The 19,096-nt window shown below is 31.0% G+C and overlaps 1 protein-coding gene across 1 annotated transcript in view; it reads left to right on the plus strand.

The window, feature by feature from the left end:
- LOC145246047 (atrial natriuretic peptide receptor 3-like) overlaps positions 1-15,137 on the plus strand; it is a 250,184-nt gene extending 235,047 nt beyond the window's left edge. Inside the window, exon 2 of the mRNA XM_080107888.1 lies at positions 13,221-15,137. Coding sequence (XP_079964014.1) covers positions 13,221-13,264 — 44 coding nt within the window. The 3' untranslated portion in view covers positions 13,265-15,137. The remainder of the gene's footprint in view (positions 1-13,220) is intronic.
- The last annotated feature ends 3,959 nt before the right edge of the window (positions 15,138-19,096 follow it).

Consider the following 19,096-nt stretch of genomic DNA (forward strand, 5'->3'; position numbering starts at 1 on the left):
GTCAAGTTTGGAAAAAGTGTTCTAAGCTGCATTCTCCAGATTTTGTAATAGTGCTTTATCTTATGACTTAAAATCCTCTCATGCAGTTAGCGGATCGAGTCAGAAGGTTTCAACTATGGTGTTTTTTTTCAAAACTAATACATTTATATATTTTTGTAACTTATTATTAGGGCTGTGACAACAGCATATTCTTTTCATTGTTCTGACTCTTGTGCATATATTCGCTAATATCTTAAATGGTTTCATATAAACTGATGCGATTTTCGGTTGATTATCTGTGTCTAACTGTGTCGGATATAAATTTGAGATTCAAAAGAATAAAAAGAATATGCTGTTGTCACAGCTCTACTTGTTATCAACCTGAACTTAGAGTACGTGTTGGGTTAATGCTGGGCATATTTTATTTTGTTTTAAAAAAATACTGATTGTTTTTCTGAAAAGAAAAAAAAATATTCTGAACAAAAAGAAAGAAAATAGTACGGGGTGGTGGGATAAAGGATTACCTCTTTCAGGAAAGAAGATGCTTTTTTTGTTGACCGACTGAGACACTAGGTGTATCAGAATTTTGGGGGAATCGTTGACACCCCTAACGCGAAACTGCGAATAAAATATTTAAAAAAAACTCGTAATTTCTCTTTTAAAAGTTGATTGCTTATTTTCTTTATGGATTTTTCTCCCAAAATAAACTATTAAAGTTGCATAAAAAGTAATAGAAATATTATTTTTTTTATTTCTTAATAAACAGTAATGAAATCAATTGAATTTTATGAGTTAAGTATTTTTCAATTTTTAAACTTTAAAAATCTATCAAAATTTTTCTGTTGATTCAATTTTTACGATATTTTCAGGGTCAATGTGAAATTTTATGCTATTTCCAATAAACCGAATATAAAATTTTAGACAAACGTTTTTTTTTAATTCACGCCCTCCCCCATTTTGAAATGTCTATTAAAAAGCAAATAATTAATTTACTCACCAAAGTTTTATATATTACAAATTGAAGATAAAAGATCAATAAATGATATATTAAAATTTAAAACAACAAAAAAAGTTTTTTTAGAAATTTACCTGTAAAGTTCGAAGTTTAACACTTTTTTTAAAAAGCCACGTTGTTTTTTTTTGTTGTTTTTTTAATGAAACGTTGGTCCTTGCTCCTCTAATTGAAAAAAAGAAATAGGGTTTGAATTACATTTTTCGAGTAGTTATAAGCTTGGAAAGACAGAGGTGGAATTATTCAATATTTTTTCACGCATTCATAAGGTCAGTTTCTGACACACCTACTGAGACACGAATTCCGGAAAAGTCCGACGTGTCAGTTTTCTAGTATTTTTGCACTCGGACAGTCACCATTGAAAGAGCTGGTTTATCGTAGCCTTGCGACCTTGCGCTACGTTTTAATACAGTGGGAGAAATTTTAATCTCAGATCAACATAAGTAAAAAAAGACATTCTAACATAGACTCATATATAAATCAAGACACTGCATGTATTGATTTTCCAGTTAAAATTATCAATATTCGTTAACACTTAAAATGAACCCTTTCTTAACGCTTTCTTTATAGCGTATGCTAGGCTGGGCCATAATGGATCACCTAGCAAGTTTCTTTTTTCTCTATGTAATATTGTCGCCTCAGGATTTTGGGGCGTAAACATAGCGTCACAAGCTCCAGTGCATATACAGGGATTAAGATCGGGACGGAAAAGAGAAGAAAAAAGAGAAGAAAAAGAAAAAAATGATGCGTGAGAAGTTACGCCCGGCAAAGACGCGATTGAGATCCTGGCGTATCTGGTGCCATGTAAATATAGCCAGCTGTGTCTGGTGCCCTGTAATGTCGGATGCCGTGCATTAACAGTCAGCCATGTTTGGTACCGTGTAATGACAGACAGCTAACTATCTCTCTATCTATGGACAAGTAAAACATTTACGTATATCAATTATTTAAATTTCTTGCAACCAGTATTATAATTATTATTACGAGTCGCGTAAATATTTTTTTAATTATTATTACGAGTCGCGTAAATATTTTTTTAATTATTATTACGAGTCGCGTAAATATTTTTTTAATTATTATTACGAGTCGCGTAAATATTTTTTTAATTATTATTACTACTCGCGTAAATATTTTTAAATTATTATTACGAGTCGCGTAAATATTTTTTTAATTATTATTACGAGTCGCGTAAATATTTTTTTAATTATTATTACGAGTCGCGTAAATATTTTTTTAATTATTATTACTACTCGCGTAAATATTTTTAAATTATTATTACGAGTCGCGTAAATATTTTTTTAATTATTATTACGAGTCGCGTAAATATTTTTTTAATTATTATTACGAGTCGCGTAAATATTTTTTTAATTATTATTACGAGTCGCGTAAATATTTTTTTAATTATTATTACTACTCGCGTAAATATTTTTTTAATTATTATTACGAGTCGCGTAAATATTTTTTTAATTATTATTACGAGTCGCGTAAATATTTTTTTAATTATTATTACTACTCGCGTAAATATTTTTTAATTATTATTACGAGTCGCGTAAATATTTTTTTAATTATTATTACGACTCGCGTAAATATTTTTTAATTATTATTACGAGTCGCGTAAATATTTTTTTAATTATTATTACGACTCGCGTAAATATTTTTTTAATTATTATTACGAGTCGCGTAAATATGTTTTTAATTATTATTACGACTCGCGTAAATATTTTTTAATTATTATTACGAGTCGCGTAAATATTTTTTAATTATTATTACGACTCGCGTAAATATTTTTTAATTATTATTACGAGTCGCGTAAATATTTTTTTAATTATTATTACGACTCGCGTAAATATTTTTTTAATTATTATTACGAGTCGCGTAAATATTTTTTAAATTATTATTACGAGTCGCGTAAATATTTTTTTAATTATTATTACGAGTCGCGTAAATATTTTTTTTAATTATTATTACTACTCGCGTAAATATTTTTTTAATTATTATTACGAGTCGCGTAAATATTTTTTTAATTATTATTACGAGTCGCGTAAATATTTTTTTAATTATTATTACGAGTCGCGTAAATATTTTTTTAATTATTATTACGAGTCGCGTAAATATTTTTTTTAATTATTATTACTACTCGCGTAAATATTTTTTAATTATTATTACGAGTCGCGTAAATATTATTATTTTGTTTTATTATTATTCTATTATTTTCATCATTGTATTTTTAGATTTTATTCTATACAATATTCAGATGTTGGTATTTATTTACTTTTTCTTGTTCTTTCCCTTACACTCTAGTATCGAAAAGGCAGGCTACGTCGATAATTGAACAAGTTCTCTTGGTTTTATTTAGTTGGTTGGTTGTTTTTATTTTACGGCATATCAACCCTTTTCGGGTTATTTAATGCCGAATCCAAAGATTTTGCAGACATTTTTTTTTTTAATAGAATATATTTGTTGTTTTCAAGTCGGTTTCTATTCAACCCATAGTTGGGACCCTAACAGGTACTACCACTCCGGATCAGAGTGGACCTATGAGCAATGGTAATTGAAGGGTGGCTCTACACTCTTCAAAGCCCGCAAGCTGGGGCCTTACCACTGAATATAGTTTAAGGTCGTATCCAGGACCTTTTATTTAGTAAAATTATGTCAGGTCTGGTGTGTTCAAGGACCTTATCAGTCTGTATTCGCATATCCTAAAGAAGTTTTACATTGTCGTTTTCCAGAACCAACTTTTCATTGTATTCGAATCCGTAGAGTTTGCGTATATTCCAGTGTAGAACCTAAGTGACACTTTGTTGTGTCTCTATTTTTTATATTGACGTTAAGCTAGCATAGGGCATTCATATTTTTTATTACATCCCCCCCCACCAAATAAGGTACATTGCCACTTTGATGTAGGGTGCTACTATCAAGGACATAAGCTACAGGGGTACTACGTGGGTAGTTGGGTAGCAAGATGTCGGTTCACATTACACGCATGTCAGTACAGTTGGGGAAGCAGGAACCCGGAAGGGAATTCCAAAGTCTAGCGGTTCTGGGGAAGAAACTACTGGAGTAGAAGGCTCTCTTACATCTATGGATCTCAACTGTGAAGGGGTGGGATATTGCTGTTTGTCGGGTTTGTCGGGGGTATTTGTCGAGGGGGTACAATATTCTTTAATGTTTATTCCCTTTTACTTCACATTCTGCACATCGGTTATTCTGCAGTTTTGTCGATCTAATGTTTGATGGACCTAGTGCGAGTGCCTTGTTCCTGGGCTGACATTATTGTGTTCCAAGTAGATCTTTTAATATCTCCCTTAACCAGCCAATTCTAATTATCGCTATTTCTAAATTCATCATCATCAACATTACTACTACTGCTGCTGCTGCTGCTACTACTACTACTACTACTACTACTACCACGGCGACGACTATCGCTTCGGCCGTTATTATGGTAATCACCCCTTAAAAGAAAATGGAATACTCCAAATAGTTAAAAAAATAAAAAAATAAATAAATTAAAAAAATAAATAAATAAATAAAAATTCTGATTGGATGATTAAAACCCTAGCAAGACTTCTTTTACCCAATCAGGATTGCTTACCAGTGAAAGCTAAAAAAAAAATTAAAAAAAAAAAAAATGGCGGTTTTACGTGTCTGTTTAAAGCGGTTAAATTTCTATGTACGTAGAAATGTTTATTAGAAAAAAATTATACAAAAAAAAATCCAATTGTTTGTGGAAATTTTAAACGAAGGTAATAGATTCTTTTTAAAATTATAATTATTATCGGTTTGTAAATAAAATTAAACTAAAAGAAAAAAATCATTTGTATGTAACTGCGCTATTTTTTATATTATTTACAAGTTATTTTTTCTTTCTATTGTTAGACATTAGAACATTTTAAGATTTTATGTATGATTTTTATTATTCATTTTTGGATAAGAGTTTTGGCAATCTGTTCAATTTTTATGGTATTTTTTGTTTGTTAAATCGCTTGGTTTGAAAAAAAAAACAAACATCCCCAAGAAAAAAAAAACAACCTGACGCTGACTGATTAACAGAATTTTACAGTTTAAATACTTCATAATCGCCTAAATTAAATTGTTAGGTGAAAGTACAACATAGTTACAAAATACTCTTCCCCTCATGTTAAGAACAGCTTTCTAAATAACTATTTCAGTGCGGTAACATTGATGCATTAGTACCATTTTTTTAAATTTCTAACTATTTACTTATTATTTATTATTTATTTTACAAATTTGATGAAATGTTTTTTTTAAATTCCTAATGATGTAGATTTTTTGGTACTCATGCAGAGAGTGAACCGTGCTGAAATAATAAAGTTATTTAAAAAGCCATTCTTAACATGGGGAGGGGAGGGTGTTTTTATCTATTCTGTACTTTAACCTTACAACTGAATAAAAAACATCATAAAACTTTAATTAAACGTGGAAATACGATTTAAAAAATAGCGCGGATCAATCTCTGCATTAGCACCGATTCTTAAAATTTTTTACCTACTATTATTATTTCTTATTACCTATATTTTTTTTAATTCGTAGTTATGTAGTTTTTTTTTTTATTTTTACCTATTTCTTGCTATTATTACTTATATTACCTAGTATAATAAAATTAAAACAAAAATATTTTATCTTATTTCGAATTATTTTATTCGAGGAAAAATTCCATCTTTTACTTAATTACTAAAGTACAAAACTAACTTTTTTTGGGGGGGGAGGGGGTGAAGTAAAGCAAGTAATTATCCCGTAAAAATTAAATTAATCTATAAAAATTCTATGTCGCATTGACGTTTATTCATAAAAAACTTATGGGAAAAAAATATTTAAAAAAGATCCAATTGTTTATAGGAGGATTCGATTGTGTAAATTTTAAATGAACGTAATCGATTCTTTTTTAATCGATTCTTTTTTAATCGATTCTTTTTGAAAATGATGATTATTATCGGTTTGTAAATAAAATTAAATTAAAAGAAAAATATCATTTGTATGTAACTGTACTATTTCTTTTAAATCTAATTTACAAGTTATTTTTTCTCGGTACTTGTGCACTTTTGCCACCGTGCTGAAATAACGTTATTTCGAAAGCCATTCTTAACATGGGGAGGGGAGGGTGTTGTGTAACTATTCTGTGCTTCCACCTAATAATTTAATAAAAAAAGAGATACTCATGCAGAGAGAGCTCTGTGCTGATATAATAACGTTATTATTTAAAAAGCCATTCTTAACATGAGGAGGGGAGGGTATTTTGTACCTATTCTATACTTCAACCTTATAATTGAATAAAAAACATCATAAAACTTTAATTAAACTTGGAAATACGATTTAAAAAATAGCACGGATCAGTTAGTGCATTAGCACCCAAATTAAAACTAAAAAAGGTTTATATTGTTAGTGTAAAAATAATCTATTTATAGTGGTGCCCGGAAAACTCGTTCCGGGAAAACTCGTCTCGGGAAAACTCGTCTCGGGAAAACTCGTCTCCGGAAAACTCGTCTCGGGAAAACTCGCCCCCTTTCGCTAGGTAGGAAAACTGGTCCCGTATTGAATAAATATCGATTGAAAACACATTTTATGATCGTTCTTGAAGGAGATATTGTTTTTTAAAATAAACTATACCCCCCCATAATATTTTTTTAAAAATACTTTTACTTGTTTAATGTTTTTTTTGTGTTTTTAATAAAAGCGTTTATTATGTTCATAAACGAGACCGCATATTTTTTTTATATTAATATAAAAAGAATTTACTTATATACTGTTGTTTATAAAAGGGTAAAATCGATTTTTCTACCTCGCCGACTATGTTGTTTATTTAATTTATTTGGAATCGTTTATTTGGTAAAGAAAAAAAAAACAGAAAACAAACAAAAAACATGTCGAGTGTTACGGGAGAACGAGAAATAATGCCCGGTATATCACATCTTAGGGGGTCTTGATAATCGCTAAAAAATAGAAAATTAAAGAAATTACTGAGGGAGATTTGGTTTTAAAAAGAAAATAATAAATTTTAATATTTTTTAAAATATAATTTAGAGAGGGGGGGATAAAACCTATATCTCCCTTCGAAAAGCAACCAACAAAAAATGAAATTAAAAAGATTCTTGATAAACGATAGCGGAGTTTTCAATAAAATTGATGAATAAATTTATTTAGTGATTACTTTCTCTCTTAATGATTGATTTTAGAATTTTGAAGTAAAAATTAAAAAAATTAAAAATGAGTTAACGAGAGGTTAGCACATGGCATCTCTCGCGCCAAAAAAATATTTCGCTTTTAATTTATTAGTTAATTTTTGCAAAATTTGACAGGACGACAATAAATGTTGATAATTGATAAAATCATAATTTTAAATAACGCATGAGTGCATTTGATATGACAGAAAACAAAAACATAACAACAAAAAACTATCATAATTAAAAAACAAAACCAAAAGCGTAACGAAGAATCGAATCGCTCTTTTTAATTTTTTGGTTTTGTTTTTTATTATTGTTTTTATGACTCCAAAAAACATCGTTAAAATAAGAACAAAAAAAAATTGTAATTAACTTTGTATGAACATAATAAACGCTTTAAAATAAGTTAAACCACTAAGAACTTAGAAAACGGACACTTAGAAAATCGATTTTATATAAAAAAAAAAAAAAAAAAAACATTAAACAAGTAAAAATATTTTTAAAAAAACATTGGGGGGGGGCTATAGTTTATTTTAAAAAACAATATCTCCTTCAAGAACGATCATAAAATGTGTTTTCAATCGATATTTATTCAATACGGGACCAGTTTTCCTAATTAGCGAAAGGGGACGAGTTTTCCCGAGACGAGTTTTCCGGAGACGAGTTTTCCCGAGACGAGTTTTCCCGAGACGAGTTTTCCCGGGACAAGTTTTCCTAAATTCATTTATAGTTAAAAAAATTTAAAGTTCTGTATATATTGTTTACAATAAATGAAAAGTGTTTATTCTTAAAAAAAAAAAAGCTGCAGGTTCTGCTTAACTTACCAATATCATTGTTTATATATTGTTGGCATAGTAACATAACGGTGATTACGAAATTATGTTCTTTTTATGTGATATAGGGATCGAGAGTATTTGCCAACTAATATCCAGTCTTAAAATTGGTGCTAGTGCAGAGAGTGATCCACGCTATTTTTTAAATCGCATTTCCAAGTTTAATTAAAGCTTTATATGTTTTTTTTTATTCAATTGTAAGGTTGAAGTATAGAATATGTACAAAACACCCTCCCCTCCCCATGTTAAGAACGGCTTTTTAAATAATAACGTTATTATTTACGCCCGGATCACTCTCTGCACTAGTACCTTAAAATTAAAATTATTTGTTTATTGGGTGGATGTTTAGGCAATTAACCCCCGACCTCTAAATCCCACAATTTCCCTTTTTTTTCCACGTTAATTTAATCGATTACAAACTTAACTTTCAGATTATAAAAAATATATAGCTTTTATCGTCGGGAATCAGTTTTCAATTATAACGTTCTACTAAATTAAACAATACTTTGTGACTACCGAGGAATATATTGCGACTCGAAGAGATTAACGTGAAAAAAAAAAGTGTTAATTGTAAAACTTAGAGGTGAGGTCAATTTCCAAAACGCCTGCCTTTTATTGTGTGGACTTAATAACGGACTTGTAATGGATATCTACTTCCAATGTTTTTTTTTAAGTTTAACTTATTTAAAACTGATATAATTTATTACATGTCATGTTTACATTTGTATAAATTCCAACGCATTTCAGGTGAAAATATTACAAGTGTCATGTGGGAATATTTACAATCTTAGAGTGCTTTTATTGATTAAGGATCTTTTAAACCTACGCATTTCAGGTGGAAACATTATTACCTACTTATATGGCATGTTGAAATTAGTACACATTCCAATGCGTTTCAGGAGAAAACATCGTTACCTACTAAAGAGTTATGTCATAATCAACAAAATCATAGGATGATTTTGTTGATTATGAATCTGTAAAACCGACGCATTTCAGGTGAAAACATTAGGTGAAAGTGCACTGGGGGACCACCCGAAGGCGATCAATGCACGGTTGCCGCACTGGTTGTTCAATCTGCAAAGGGTGTTTATTCCGAAAACCGTTCTTAACATGGGGAGGTTGGGGGTGTTTATTCCGAAAGGCATTTTCTCATTTTCAACCTCCTCGTAATCAACTTTTTAAAGGTAAATCTTCGGATGGTCCCTCATTGCACTTTCACCAAACCTTATCTACTTACATGATATGTTGAAATTAATACAATCCAAACACATTTAAGATGAAAACATTATTATCTAATTAAGTGCCATGTCGAAATATTTATAATCATAGGGCATTGCTGTTTATCTTTTAAACCTAGGCATTTCAGGTGAAAACATTACCTACTTACATGTCATGTTGAAATAAGTAAAATCACAGGGTGCTTTCGTTGATTAGCGTTCTTTTAAACATGCGCATTTCAGGTGAAAACATTATTACTTATTTACATGTCATGTTGAAATTATTACAAAGCAATTTTATGTAAATATGGAAAACCAGACCTATTCTTTACATACACGGGTAATCTAAGATAACCTTAAAATAGTAAACATCTTGGGACTAATAGAACTTGCATAAAATCTACCTGACTTAATATCACGTGTGTATCATGCACATCTGTTAGACATTAAAGACAGACATGGACTGGGAATTCTATTTGCAAATGTTTTTTTTTTATTGAATTAAAAAAAAGAGGGTTACCACACTGCTACATGATCATACTGTTGCGAGATTAGGACCAGAAAAGTTCATCAAATTGATGCAATTGTCAGCAGAGATACCAGGACCTGAAGATCCAGAGGTTCGTGTTTTAAGTATTTAATGGTACATGGTCCAACTTCAATGTAATTGCTTGATTATGTGATAAGATGTTTCTTACTGATGGGTGTTTTTTTTTTTAATATTTTCACGGGTTCGGCTAGATATTATTATTATTATTATTATTATTATTATTATTTACATTTTTTGCCTGGCTGTTGACATTGCCGATTTTATACTGATTAGCATATTATAACAAATGAAGAGTGTCTATCAATATCTTATCTCAGTCGTTCAGCACTTTCCACAAGATTCTGGCGGTTCCCAACACGACAGTCTTTTGAAGTACTCCAACATTGCAATGGATCCCAATTTTCTTAATCCACTTCTCAAATCCTCTTCTTACACTCCCTAGAGCCCCCCCCACTAAAATAGCTACAATTTCTACCTTCAACTTCCACAATATTTTTATCTCCCTTTTGAAGTCGTAGTATTTTTCAACCGTCTCCTCCCCCCTCAACATTTACATCACCTGGCACTGCTATATCAATGATAATTGCACTGTGTTTCCTTTTTACTAACAAAACTAAATCTGGTCTCCTTGCTTCAATCATATTATCACCGCCATTATCAAATTGGCTATTCATACCCCACAATAATTTCCCCTATCGCTCTGCAACACCCCTTCTCGAACATGCTCATACTATTTTTCATTGCATTACTATCCTCTTTTCCTGCATATATCTCAGTGAACCTTTCTCGCAATATTGTCATGCCGTCTCTTGTAATCCCTTTGAGCTAACTTCTCACAACTACTGATGAAGTGTTATACATTCTTAGCCTTCTGTCCGCAGACTCGAGATATAGGCGACTTTTAGCCATTTTATCAATGTGATACTTCATAAATAATAATTAATTTATTATTACTATTTATTCTAAGTTGTAATTTAATGTTAAATTTAATTTTCAATTATGTATGTTAGTATTTTTTATAATTTTAATGAATAATATAGGAGACAAAGTGTAGCATCTGTTCTCTCACTATACGTATTTTTTTAAGTCATTGGAAAAGAAATCTTTCTAAACTAAGCCATTTTTTATTTACGTTTCAATTCCCTATATTAAAAAATCGACATTGCATCTAACTGGGAGGCAAATAAATAGCAACAATCACTCATTTTCATATAAAATTAGTGTTATAATTATAGATATTTCATTGTGATATCTTTCTATTCACGTCATGTATCTATAAAGCCTCGTAAGAGTATTTCATTTATTTATGTTACACAATTCAATTTTGATAAACCTTTTTACAATTAAATAATACAATTATTACTGAAATAAAATAATTTTAATATTTAATTAACTTCGCTATATAAATATTAGAATATGCCATTTTAATTTTTCGGCATTTTCCCTAAAAAGGATTAAGTTATTTCTCTTGCATAATTGAAAAACTGAAATTTATAAATCTTCATTTATTCAATTGGATTACCGCCCTTACACAGAACTCTTCAACCATCGATTTTTTTTTTCAGTAGTAATAGGAATTGTCATCTGGTTTTGAAATGCATTTAATTATTTTTGAACTATTAACTTGATTTCGTATTATATCTTAAACATTTGTAGTACATTAAACATTATTATTATTATTATTATTATTATTATTATTATTATTATTATTATTATTATTATTGCTTTCTGTTAACTGAATCTGACTGTTTATCGTTGGTTATTTCTTGTTTGCTGTTTTTATGTGTAAGGATTTGAAATCTCTGATCATCCTAATGTACTTTTGTCTGTATTGTTCTTTGATTTGATTTTCTTTCGATTTACTGATGCTGGAATTCGAATGCTAAATTATCCATGTTTCATAACAACCTTTTGCCTCATAAGACAATGATATTCTGCATTTAATCTGGTGCACTGCAGCATTGCCGTGGCTATAAAATTCGTGGCTCTCTGGATGCAGACCTGGGCGGGTGGTAAGGAGACATAGGTTTACTAAGTCAGCAGGGTTCCCCTTATGGCTTTGCAGACAAAGTCAAGCAGAAAGGCAAGCTAATACGGTCGGAACCAGCACAATAGATTCTATCTTCCTGTCTAGAGGAAACATACTAATATCACATACACTTAGACATTGTTTTATATATATATATATATATATATATATATATATATATATATATATATATATATAATTTGTTTTTACATTCTTTACTCTTCATATTTATCAAATATCATTATAAATAAACGTATGCTTCGCCGTCATACGGCTCATCGATATGGTAAAATTCTAGTCAGTTTCAAAACTGCGATCAAGGTTACAGGAGCCCTGCCTCATAAATGGCAGACTATGAAACTGCGCTATATATTTTATTGCACGTAAATGTATTATTTTTGTTTTATATTGTTACATTATTTTTATGTATTACAAGTAGTTCAGCCCGGCTTTGCTCGGGCCCTATGTACTGTTTATTACTTTATGTTCATGTGTATATAAATATTAAAATGTTTTACTCCTGTCCAGGTAACCTACATTTAAAATTTCAAGAGTTTAGACCCAAAATTGGCGGAGGAGTTTGGTAGAGTCTGCAAAGATCAACTCTTTCGAATTTGACCTCATGGCAGGCAAATTATCGCAAAAAAAAACTTATTAAAAAAGCTTGCTGAATGTCTTATTAGTCTTTATGTAAAATTTGAAATGTTTAGACCCAAAATTGGCTGAATAATGCGCTAGAGACTGCAAAGATCAAATCTTTTGAACGTTGACCTCTTGGCAGCAAAATTTTCGGCCGAAAACAGATTAAAAAGCTTGCCCTCTATCTGAATACACTTCATGTAAAATTTCAAATGTTTAGACCAATGTTTAGGCTGAGTAATTTGGTAGAGACCGCAGAGGCCAAATTAAAAAAAGAAATACACCAATTTTGACCCACTTAACATTTATTGTTTTGAACTCAAATCAAATTAAATCCATGTCCAAGTAATCTACATCTAAAATTTCAAGTGTTTACCCAAAATTGACGGAATAGTTTGGTAGAGTTTTAAAAAATCAAATCGTTGAACTTTGACCCATTGACAACGAAATTTCTTGCTGATAACTGATTGCAGAGATTTTCCCAAATCTTGATACCCCTTATGTCAAATCTCGAGTCTGTAGACTGAAAATTGGCAGAGTAGTTTGGTAGGGAAATGTACATACACAATTTCCCTTTTATAGATATATAGATTTATTATGAATATGATGCTGTTTATTATATATATATATATATATATATATATATATATATATATATATATTATGAATTTCTTTTTATACATTACAATTGAAGAATTAGATTTTTTATATTCACATTTATCAATGCTTTATCGATACGTTCAGCATAAATTAATGATTAATGTGTTTTCTTTCTTTTACAGGTAAGTTGCATTTATTTCCTATTTCACGATCCCAAAAGAGGTAAACCATTTTGATTTATTGCTTAAACTTACACATCTACTGGGAAACGTTATATACACTTTATTGAAAAGAAAAGCAAAAAAAAAAAACAAACAAAAAAAAAACACATTTTTCTCATACCTAAAAAAAAACGGGGGGGGGGCACGCTTCATCCGTAAACCTAGTATGTTTAAGCCTTAGAATTATCTCTACTGTTTGAAGGTATTGCCATTAAAAGCCATATAAATACAGTTCTGAAACTAACCAAAATGAAGATATTTTTTATTTAAATAAACATTTAAATTTATAATTTCAGTCCATAGTCTTCATCACGAAATAGACAATATAATTTTTGTAGTATGTTGTATTAAGTATAGTAAACCGTACAAAGTCTACTGGTGTTTGTATTATCCAAACACTATCGTGTTTGAAATATATGTTTAAGTGGCAGTTTTAGTCATTTAGAACTGCTTTAAAGCTTCACCGCTCACTCATTTCCCGACCAAATTTCAAACAATTATAACATTTTATAAGATCACTTTCTCAGCTATATTGTGAAAATTATTTTTCAATTTTCTTTCAGTAAAACAAGTTACGATGAATTTACAAGTGTTCAAAATCGTAAAAATTTGTAAGCAGGTGAGCGACGTTTTTTATGACTGGTTTCTATAGCAACCACGACTAATGTTGCTACTAATTAACCATTCTCGCGAAAAGAGAATAATAAGTGAAACAGGGAAAATGAAAGCAGACTAGTGGCGTACATTTTTTTTTTTTACATATGTGTATGTTAAGTTTATGAAGGCAAAAAATAAAGACTGAAATGAAACAAAGAACAAGTGAATTTACTGAAGTTCGGAAAAATCATGAATTACAATGGAAAAATGCGAACATGAAAAGTAATATGGTTAAGCTTGAATATGTAAAAGAAAAGGATAAGATATTCTACTAAAAGTATAATAAAGTTATAACTTAAAATATTGCAGCATTAAGAATTTTAAAAAATTAAATCTAACATTATAAAATCAATTCTTAATGCTGCAATATTTTAATATATTTTTACTAGAATATCTTGTCCTTCTATTTTCAACCCCCAACCGCTTCGGCGGCACGGGGGTGCAAGGATCAAAGTGTAGTATCTGTTCCGACAGATGCTGCACTTAAGATAATTTGTACCAGTCAATGGAGGGGAAACCCTCTATACTGGGACAATTATTATTTTTGGTAACCAGAGTGCCCCCTTTTTGCCTACTTTTAGGGGAGCTGGTTTTTACCTCACATTAAAAACGGCCTTGTGCCTAATTTGCTCAGTGGGGGAGCAAATAAATACCATCTTGTCCTATTTTCCATGCTTAAGCTTAACCATATTACTTTTCATGCTAACATTTTTCTCTTCTAATCTTATATAGGGCGAACATTTTAGTTTTAAACAACTATGTTTATTTAAAATATATATCTGCATTTTGATTGGTCGTTAAGTCGTTCTCCAATTGTAATGCTTTCAAACAGTGGAAATATTTCTAAAGCTTTACTACTTGTGCGAAACAAAGCACTACACTAGTGACTTGGACATGTATTTTAAAAAAAACCCTCGGACTTCAATAACAACGAAAGACTTTATACGGCTTAATAACGTGCCAGGAAAAAATATTTCTTTTATTTTCATATGAAGGAGACAATTTGAATCTTGGATAGATGTTAATTTAAAACATATCTGTATTTATATATCTTGCATGTTTAAGTCTAAAATCCCATTTTTCTTGCTAAACTCGAAGATTAAACAGATGATTTTTTAAACATCTAGTGTTTATCTCATAGATAGCACTTTATTCTCGGTAATCAATATTAGCGAACCTCTGCTCACGGAGAGAAATTCAAATAAAACCACAAACACTAGATTCCAGCACTAATAACATATATATATATATATATATATATATATATATATATATATATATATATATATAATGGTTGAAACCATTGCCAAAAGGGAAATATGATGGAAAAAAAATGAAATCTGCTTCATTCGAAACCTTAACCCTGATCTAATAATTATTTAAAAAAAAAAAAAAAGAAAGCATTTTCACCGGTAAGACCACTGATAATTTATCTAACAAAAGGCAATTATAAATTACTAAAAAAGGGTCTCAGTATTTAGTATAGCCTTCATTATTACGAATTACTTAAAAAATTCTCTTCGGCATGCTTGCGACTAAGTTTTTTATCAGTTGCGAAGGAATTTTATCCCATGTACTGAAAACTGAATCAGAAAGTCCCTTTATCGAATCATACTGGGGTCCATCCTTGAACACTTCTTTTGCCATCCATCCCCAAAGATTTTCAATGGGATTGAGGTCCGGAGAACATGCTGGATGATCTAACAATTCTATATTATTTGAAGAAAAGTATTCTCGTGCTTGTCGAGGAGTGTGTACCGCAGCGCTGTCTTGCTGGAAAATCCAATTTCTTCCACGCAGACGTAGACCTTCAGTCCTGATAGAAGCATTTTCAAGCATGCTGTTTGCCAGCCTTTCACTACTTGCAACTTTAGGGTCCCAGCTTACGAGAAAGCACCCCAGATCATTAAAGACCCTCCTCCACTTTGCCGAGTTGAAAAAGTCTCTTTGGGCAAATTTTTATCATGCCAATAGTGTTGAAATCCATCTAGACAATCTAGATTAAACTTTTTCTCATCGGAAAAAATGACATTTTCCCACTTCTCTTCATCCCAAATCTGGTATTTGGCGGCATATTTAAGTCGGTTAGTTTTGTGCTATTCAAGAAGGCGTGGTTTCTGTAGTGGCTTTAAATGATTGAAACCCTTCATTTTCAGATGCCTTACTGATCGTTTTAGGACTACATTCTGCTGCTGTTTGGCTTTTCAATCGATTTGAGCTCATACTGGAGTATTTTTGAAAACTTCTTTTGATAGGGCGATCCAGTGATGGGGTCATTTCTTTTTGGTCGACCTGGACTCTTTTTGTGCCCATATTGATCTGGATTTCTTAAATTTGTGATGATCGTTTTGCTACGATTCACTTCGTTTGCAATGGATCTATGGGAGAGTTCACCGCTATTAAGCTCAAAGATCCCTCCTCTCTCAAACTCTGATAATGGTTTCCCTTTTGCCATTTTTAACTTAGTAAGATGTTTTTTTATCCACGAACAAGTTACCTTTAGTAACATAGACAGCTTTTCGTATTCATTTTTTCAAAACTAGCCGACTTTATTAAAATCGTCTTATAATTTAGACCAGTTGAAAATGTTTTTTTTTTTAAATAATTATTAGACCAGGGTTAAGGTTTCGAATGAAGCAGATTTCATTTTTTTTTCATCATATTTTCCCTTTTTGGCAATGCTTTCAACTATTGTTTTGATTTAAAATTCGATAATATGCGTAAGCGCTTACTTTCTTAAGTGGTCTTATGATTTTGCCCAAGACACACACACACACACACACACACACACATATATATATATATATATATCCATTTATTTTGTGCTTCCTTTTAAAATTAAATATGTTTTTAATTCTTTTACAAAGTGTTTTAACATGTTTTTAACTACTTCTTATATATATATATATATATATACATATATATATACATATATATATATATATATATATATATATATATATATTATATATATATATACATATAAGGCTTTTATCTTCTTCTTCCCCGTAATACACTTTTCAAATCTGTATGGGCTGATGAAATTATCGGATCGTTAATTCGATTTCGATAATGGAAACGTGTGTTACTAGGCAGAATAAAGAAATAATAATAAAAATATAGATAATTTTGCGCTGCTATAGTATTGAGCAATTTCTCAGATTTTTACTAATTACCATTTAATTACTAATATATATTACAATGTCTAAACTAGTGCATTTTCTACTCTCATCCTAAGATAGGGTCCAAAAACTCTAAAATCTAAAGGACCCTACACTCTCAGTCAAGCTCCAAGCTCCGTTCCATCGCTGCAGTGTCACATCTCTGGAATATGCTCGATGAATTCATAACATTTGTACCCCGTCGACCCACATTAATCCAACAAACATGAAAATTCTATCCTTTCACTGAAGAGTCAAGATGCTGAAAGGACCTCTAACCTAATATTTTCTAACCTCCACCTGCTAGATCTTAGAATTTCTGCTTCTCTTACTGTATTAACTCTCTGAAGTTTAAATGTAATGTGAACAAACATTTAGATGTTCCACTCTCAATAGTCCTCTGTTAGATGTTATGACGAATAATAGCCCCTTTACATTTCTAGTAGCAATATGCCTTTTTTGTGGTGATATATACACACACACACACACACACACACACACTTTCAGTTTGTTTTACCTAAGCAGTAATGTGTTGCTGCACAGTCATGAGTTGTTTCGGTCTTCTAGTATTTAGTAACGTTCGCTTTTAAATATAAGCGAAGTTGCCTGAAGAGGTCTATCGTTACTAAATACTAGAAGAACGAAACATGCTCATGACTGTACAGCTACACCTTACTGCTTATGTGAGAACAGATGGAAAGTATAGATTAACCTAATACGGTATTGAGCACTCTTGTATGAACCTGTAATGCAGTATAAATAGGAAGAGATGAAAAGGAAATGCTCATACTGTGTTAAATACAACGGATGAAAAATGAACCGATATTGCAGTATAAATACGAACAGATCAAAGGGAAATGCTGATATCGTTTGAAATTCGAACAGATAGAAAAATTGGAATTATAATGTAGTATAATTATGGACGAATTAAAGGAAAATGCTGACACTGTGTTAAATACAGATATATAAAAGCGAAATGATAGAATGTAAATAAAAGAAAGATTGAATGAGGAATGTTGCGGACCGAAGTGATATCTTTTTTTTTTTTACAAAGGAGTTACCACTTATCAAGGCCCGGAGGCCATTCGAAGATAAGGGTTAATGGGTATACATTAGTAAATAGGATTATAGCGTAGTAAACATAAGTAGTGGGAATTCTGTTAATTGGATTACTTGGGGGGGGGGGCGGTTCATCAAGAACATTTTTACGTTGGACTTTAAGACAATCAAATTGTAGTCAGCTGGAAAGCAGGCAAACGGAAGAGAATTCAACAGGTCTGCAGTTCTAAGAAAGTAGCTTTGTTAATGGAATCTACGTTTAGGTTTATGCACAGATAAAAAGTAGGGGAAAATATTGATTGTGTTTCAGCTAAACGAGCGTTTCTTGTGAAAGTTTGGGGCCATAGATTGGAGCTCAGACGAGCAATTGCCATGAAAATAACGATTAAGCCAAGACAGACTGGCAACATCTCTTCTATGAAAAAAGAGGTTGCAAGGAAGAGAAAAGGGCATCCCCTACTAGGCTACGAAGTCTATTTTGAACTATATCAAGGCAGGAAAAGTCCTTTCTAGCAACTCCTGCCCAGATGTGGCTACATCCTTAAACGTGCCTGACACTTTCTGATTTCTTTTTACTGTCCAGGTCTATACTTTGTGTTTCTTATTTATTTTTTCTCTTAACGTATCGTTTTCTTTTATAAAGATAAAAGTGCGAACAATAATGAAGCATCTGTTTCCATTATTTTTGCTGGAAACTATATTCTGATATGTGAGTAATTTTTATAACAGTACCATTTGTATATACCCGGCGTTTGCCGGTCAAAACATATTACTCAGCGAAGGGGTTAGTCACATACTATTTAAGGTACACCGGATATTTTGTTACGAAAAGTGGCCACATGTTAGATTTAGGAAAGCATAAAACACATATGTCGTAGTCTATGAAAATTAAACATGAAGTAATTCTCATAACTTAAAGAAAAAGTAACCCTCATAGCTGAAATAAATAAGCTTACTTCC

Source organism: Euprymna scolopes, chromosome 23 (assembly GCF_053919585.1).
Source record: "Euprymna scolopes isolate OS-2025 chromosome 23, ASM5391958v1, whole genome shotgun sequence".
NCBI lineage: Eukaryota > Metazoa > Mollusca > Cephalopoda > Sepiida > Sepiolidae > Euprymna > Euprymna scolopes.